The 6,513-nt window shown below is 39.8% G+C and overlaps 1 protein-coding gene across 2 annotated transcripts; it reads left to right on the top strand.

The window, feature by feature from the left end:
• Window positions 1-637: 637 nt before the first annotated feature.
• LOC118812783 (transcription termination factor 1, mitochondrial) lies at window positions 638-6,273 on the top strand. Of its 2 annotated transcripts, XM_036577902.1 has the most exons (4): window positions 691-733; window positions 1,525-1,589; window positions 1,983-2,129; window positions 4,086-6,273. In XM_036577902.1, the coding sequence occupies exons 3-4, from the start codon at window positions 1,999-2,001 to the stop codon at window positions 5,122-5,124; spliced, it is 1,170 nt and encodes a 389-aa protein (XP_036433795.1). In that variant the 5' UTR covers window positions 691-733; window positions 1,525-1,589; window positions 1,983-1,998; the 3' UTR covers window positions 5,125-6,273. The 2 variants fall into 2 exon arrangements, with proteins under 2 accessions (XP_036433794.1, XP_036433795.1); XM_036577901.1 differs by lacking the exon at window positions 1,525-1,589 and having other exon boundaries at window positions 638-733; window positions 4,086-6,271.
• The last annotated feature ends 240 nt before the right edge of the window (window positions 6,274-6,513 follow it).

The raw sequence follows: 6,513 nt of genomic DNA on the forward strand, positions 1-6,513 counted from the left end.
AGTCTGATAGATATGCGGACTGATTTACAGACTGATAGATATAAACACCAATATACACACTGATACAGACAGATATATAGTCTGATAGATATACAGAGATATATATAGACTGATATATAGACTGATAGATATACAGACATATAGTCTGATAGATATACAGACTGATATGTATACAGACTAATAGACAAACAGACAGATAGATAGATAGATAGATAGATAGATAGATAGATAGATAGATAGACAGGTAGGTAGATGGATAGAAATGCAGAAAGATTCATTTATTTTTATAAATTAGTACAATATTATTATTATTATTATTATTATTATTATTGTTGTTGTTGTTGTTGTTGTTTTTGTTGTTGTTGTTACTGTTGTTATAACTGTACTACTACTACTGCATTAGTGTTGTTAGTGGTGTACTGTATGTAGTGTTTAGTATTGTAAAAAGTACAGTAGTTAATCGGTGCACAGCTCCACTACTTACAGACCAAAACTGTATCTGACTGCTTAAAATCATTAAAACGTGTTGATGTCTGATAAAACTATTAACAGTGCGGTGAGAATCAGTATTATTAACTGTGCACCGTGATTGGTATGAGTTTAGGTATTATACCGCCCCCTGGCGGACAGGACTGTAATGATCTCCGCTCCTGCAGGGGGCGCTGTTATCCTCTGTGTTCAGCAGTGAGGCGCTGAAGAAGGAAGATCCTGTGTTGCTGTATATAAGGATGTGGTGAGGAACGAGATAATATTAATAATATTTACATTAAAACACATTTTAATGATCAGTTCTGCTGTATTGATCAGAGACATGATTAAAGACCTAACTCGATCATCACCGCAGATCTGATCAGTTTAATGATTACTGCTGTTATTGATCAGATTCACACCTCTGTTTACTTATTTATCATTAATGACTTCTGTTTATTGATAATCAATAACCTCTGTTTACTTATTTATCATTAACGACTTCTGTTTATTGATAATCAATAACCTCTGTTTACTTATTTATCATTAATGACTTCTGTTTATTTATTATCAATAACCTCTGTTTACCTGCACAATTATTAATAATCTGTTTACCTGCTCAATTATTATTGATAACCTCTGTTTACCTGCTCAATTATTATTGATAACCTCTGTTTACCTGATCAGTTATTATCAATAATCTGTTTACCTGATCAGTTATTATTGATAATCTCAGTTTACATGCTCAATTACTAATAATAACCTCTGTTTACCTGTTTATCGATTATTCTCTGTATTGCTCACCTTTAAACCATAATTAAGCATATTTTATTCTTACTTTTATACTCTATATGTGATGACTTGTATATCCGAGTTCAGACCTCAGACCTGTTTATGTGTTTACTGTGAAATATCTTTATGATTCACTGTTTAAAGTGTGATTAATACGGTTTATTCACTGTGTCGGTGCTGCTGGACATTAATTTGAATATCTGCTCTGATTTCTGCTCTGTGCTGTAAACATCACTGAAATGTGTGATTATTCCACCTTCACAGAGTTACGGACGTCGTCTACAGTCCATCTCAGCACTCGAACAATATACACACCTCTGATTATCTGAGTTAGTATCATTTTGATATCAATACTAATAATAATCAACATTATAACGCAGTTTCACCTTTCATACAGTATTCGCACATCTGCGTTGTTGTATTTCTGATATCACTGCTGATAATTAGCGTTATTAGTGCAGCACATTTCATACATTAAAATGCAGCTCAAAGTGATTTAAAACAAATACATTAAAAATTTATTAAGTCATTATCTCATATTTAAGAGTCCAGCCCTGGTCTAGTGGACACCTCTGCTTACTGACCGGATGCCTGCTAAGATGTTCCAGGTGTCTTTTATTAGAGATGATCGTATCTTATGTGTCTGATTATCATGTAAGTTCTGAAACATCTGTCTGATGAAGCTCTGCTCAGCCTTGTCTGATGTGTCTTATCTATTTCAGACGTGAAGAATGAAGAATGGCCTTACAGCAGATCACGTCTCTGCTGAGGATCCACCACAGAGCGTTCCTGCAGCCCAGCCCCCTCACAGCAGCCCCCATCTTCATCACTGCAGCCCCCATCTCCATCACCATCTCCACACTGCACAGGTCAGCAGCAGCTTCATCTGGACATGTTTAACACTGTAAACTGAGATATCTAGAGTTATTCATCACCCACAGCTGAGATATCTAGAGTTATTCATCACCCACAGCTGAGATATCTAGAGTTATTCATCACCCACAGCTGAGATATCTAGAGTTATTCATCACCCACAGCTGAGATATCTAGAGTTATTCATCACCTACAGCTGAACTATCTAGAGTTATTCATCACCTACAGCTGAGATATCTAGAGTTATTCATCACCTACAGCTGAGATATCTAGAGTTATTCATCACCTACAGATGAAATATCTAGAGTTATTAATCACCTACAGCTGAGATATCTAGAGTTATTCATCACCTACAGATGAACTGTCCAGAGTTATTCATCACCTACAGCTGAGATATTTAGAGTTATTAATCACCCACAGCTGAGATATCTAGAGTTATTCATCACCTACAGCTGAGATATCTAGAGTTATTCATCACCTACAGCTGAGATATCTAGAGTTATTCATCACCTACAGATGAACTGTCTAGAGTTATTCATCACCTACAGCTGAGATATCTAGAGTTATTCATCACCCACAGCTGAGATATCTAGAGTTATTCATCACCTACAGATGAACTGTCTAGAGTTATTCATCACCTACAGCTGAGATATCTAGAGTTATTCATCACCTACAGCTGAGATATCTAGAGTTATTCATCACCTACAGCTGAACTATCTAGAGTTATTCATCACCTACAGCTGAGATATCTAGTTATTCATCACCTACAGCTGAACTATCTAGAGTTATTCATCACCCACAGCTGAGATATCTAGTTATTCATCACCTACAGCTGAACTATCTAGAGTTATTCATCACCCACAGCTGAGATATCTAGTTATTCATCACCTACAGCTGAAATATCTAGAGTTATTCATCACCTACAGATGAACTATCTAGAGCTATTCATCACCTACAGCTGAGATATCTAGAGTTATTAATCACCCACAGCTGAGATATCTAGAGTTATTAATCACCCACAGCTGAGATATCTAGAGTTATTAATCACCTACAGCTGAGATATCTAGAGTTATTCATCACCCACAGCTGAGATATCTAGAGTTATTCATCACCTACAGCTGAGATATCTAGAGTTATTCATCACCTACAGATGAACTGTCTAGAGTTATTCATCACCTACAGCTGAGATATCTAGAGTTATTCATCACCCACAGCTGAGATATCTAGAGTTATTCATCACCTACAGATGAACTGTCTAGAGTTATTCATCACCTACAGCTGAGATATCTAGAGTTATTCATCACCTACAGCTGAGATATCTAGAGTTATTCATCACCTACAGCTGAGATATCTAGAGTTATTCATCACCTACAGCTGAACTATCTAGAGTTATTCATCACCTACAGCTGAGATATCTAGTTATTCATCACCTACAGCTGAACTATCTAGAGTTATTCATCACCCACAGCTGAGATATCTAGTTATTCATCACCTACAGCTGAACTATCTAGAGTTATTCATCACCCACAGCTGAGATATCTAGTTATTCATCACCTACAGCTGAAATATCTAGAGTTATTAATCACCTACAGCTGAGATATCTAGAGCTATTCATTATTTACCATATTAAAGCTGTTTATGGAGATATTGAACATTTATGGTTAAAGTTTACCATGTAATTGTTCATTTACTGGTTAATTTTACAGCTGAGATCTACTGTTTAAGGGTTTTATGTGGAGTTATTTAGCATATGTGTGCAGGTGTGATTGATCTTTTTTAGAGCTTCTTATGAATGTATTTAACATTTACTGTTTGAGTTTTTCTGTGTTTGTTGTTTCAAAGTGTCGTAATCAGCGCATTCAGCGCCGTTATTCATTTTTGTTAGCCAGATTAAAGAGCAATGCTAAGTGCTAATTTTACCTGAATTAATAACGAATAATTATCTTCTCCAGGTTCTTCAGTGCCACCCGAACTGCCACAGCGCCCCTCAATGGCTCGGAGAACATCTCTCTGCTGGAGAACCTCACCATCCTGGGTGTGGATCTGAAAAAGGCCCGGCAGCGACAGCCCGGCGTCCTACGTAAAGTCCTGACGAACGAGCGTGGCCTGGCTGAGTTCCTCAGCAGCAAAGGGGCCAGCCGAGAGGTCATCGCCAGCATCATCTCGAGGTTCCCGAGAGCCATAACGCGGTCAGGTGAGCACCTGGAGGAGCGCTGGCAGCTCTGGCGCAGCATCTTCCAGGATGACGCTGAGATCGTGAGGATCTTGGACCGCTCTCCAGAGTCCTTCTTCCGCTCCAGCGACAACGAGAACCTGGAGAAGAACATCCTGTTCCTGAACTCACTGGGAATCATGCACCGGGACCTTCCGAAGCTGCTAACGAAGGCTCCTCGAGTGTTCTCCAACAGCCTAGAGCTGAACCGGACCATGGTGGAGCTTCTGCAGAGCATTTGTGTGAGTCTAGGTGGGAAAGACCACGAGGCCTTCGCTAGAGCCATCATCTCCAGGAACGTTTACATCCTGATCCGCAGCACCAAGCGCGTCAAGGCTAACATCGAGTTTCTGCTAACCTCGCTGAAGCTCAGCGACACTGAAGCTCTGAGCCTGTTTCAGAGTCATGGAGCAGACATCCTGGACCTTTCCCACACCAGCCTGAAGAGGAACTTCAAGAATCTGTGGGTGAAGCTGAGATCTCTGGGCTGCCGCAAGGCGGAGATGAAGAAGCTGGTGCTGAATTACGCTCAGGTGCTGTTCGTCTCACCTGAGAGGCTAAACGAGAAGCTGGACTGCCTGGTCGAAGGTGGCATTGACGTCAGGCAGATCGTGGAGAAGCCGAAAGTGCTGGATTTCAGCTCAGTCACGTTGAAGCAGCGTCTGGATGATCTGAACAGTTTGGGCTACAACTTTGACGCCAACGGAATAGCCATCCTGGACATGAGCAAGAAACGCTTTGATGCTAAAATGGAGAAACTACGAGAGTTTAGACACTGAGAGCTTCGCATTATGGATAAAACACTGTTATCATCATCACGCTGATACATATTTTGCGATTGTGACATGCCTTACAACGGCACGGGTGTCTAAACTTTATTGAAGAGGACCAGATTGTACCGTGTCAGAATACCTGAGAGCCAAAATATTATTTATTTACGAATAATTCAAGATATTAGGCCTAGGTTTTCACAATATCAGCACTTCTGAGCTTTCTGTGAGCTGCTGTGTTTCCTATCACTGTGTAAAAGATGCAGGAGGTTTCTTTTACTGTTGGATTGATCATTAAGAGCAATTTGGATCATAACATCGAATTAAATTGTTTAAGAGTAACAATAAAACGTTTAATTTATTAATTCAATTCCTATTCAAGTGCTCACTTGTTCAGAAATATAATTTGTGAGAATCTATAAATTTTGGGTCTCGTTAAATGATGTTCTTGATCATAACGGCTGGTTATGATGATATTGTTCCTCCTTAAAGGGTTAATATGTCCTGCTCTGCTGAATCTGCTCTGATATGAAGTCGGTGCTGTGAGACTCGGAGCTGCAGCTGCTTTAGTGTCTCTCCTGAATATTTACTGTGATGTTCTGCTGTTTTTCAGGTCTGTTGGTATTAAATTAATTACAGTTTTGAAATATGAGGCTCGTTTTCTGCGTCTCTTGATTAAAAAGTTCAAATTTCCATCTAAACTTGTGTCTCTCAGTGTTAGTCTGAGCTTTACGGCTCAGTCTGGACTAAATGTGGTCAGTAAATGAAGCTGCAGGTCAGTCAGAGAAGAAAGGCTCTTAAACTTTAGCTACTTCGTTACCGCAGTGCAGCGTTACACTGTAATCTCACAGCACTGCTGCCCCCATCAGGTGAGAGGAGAAACTGCAGTGAACTGGCTGGAGGGCAACTAATAACACACTCTGAAACAGAAGACAGGGGCCGATTAACATCTGTCCAAGGGCCGCATTTGGCCCTGGGGCCGGACTTTGGACACCCACAGGGTTCAGACCAAAATTATGTCCTTATGGTGAAGAATGTGGTTCGTCAGAACAGCCAGAGAAACTCGTGTGGAGCTGTGATTGGTCAGGAGGCTCACAGCACTCAGTAAACAAACACTGTGATTGGTTAGGGGGCTCATTTGCATATGCAGTCTTATGAGTCTTTGGAACAATGGCAAAAAATATATATATACAGTTTATATATATTCAGCAATAGAAACTGTGCACAAAAATGCCATATTTAAGTGTGTTCTCTGTGGAGGGTGTGTTTACTTAGGTGTTTTCATTTGACCGGGGGAGCCCAAACTTTTGCACATGACTGTTCTGTGGCATGTAAAATGCACTAAATGTATGGTGTGTAGTAATGTATTGTTTTCTCACTCCCTGTCAGTAAATGGTG

The sequence above is a fragment of the Colossoma macropomum genome, unplaced genomic scaffold (genome assembly GCF_904425465.1).
Source record: "Colossoma macropomum unplaced genomic scaffold, Colossoma_macropomum, whole genome shotgun sequence".
Lineage (NCBI taxonomy): Eukaryota > Metazoa > Chordata > Actinopteri > Characiformes > Serrasalmidae > Colossoma > Colossoma macropomum.

What these genes read in the sequence shown, in the direction of transcription:
- LOC118812783 (XM_036577901.1), top strand. Translation starts at nt 1,999, where the DNA reads ATGGCCTTACAGCAGATCACGTCTCTGCTGAGGATCCACCACAGAGCG. An exon ending in ACCATCTCCACACTGCACAG is followed by an intron (nt 2,130 to 4,085) that starts GTCAGCAGCAGC and finishes TATCTTCTCCAG; the next exon opens with GTTCTTCAGTGCCACCCGAA.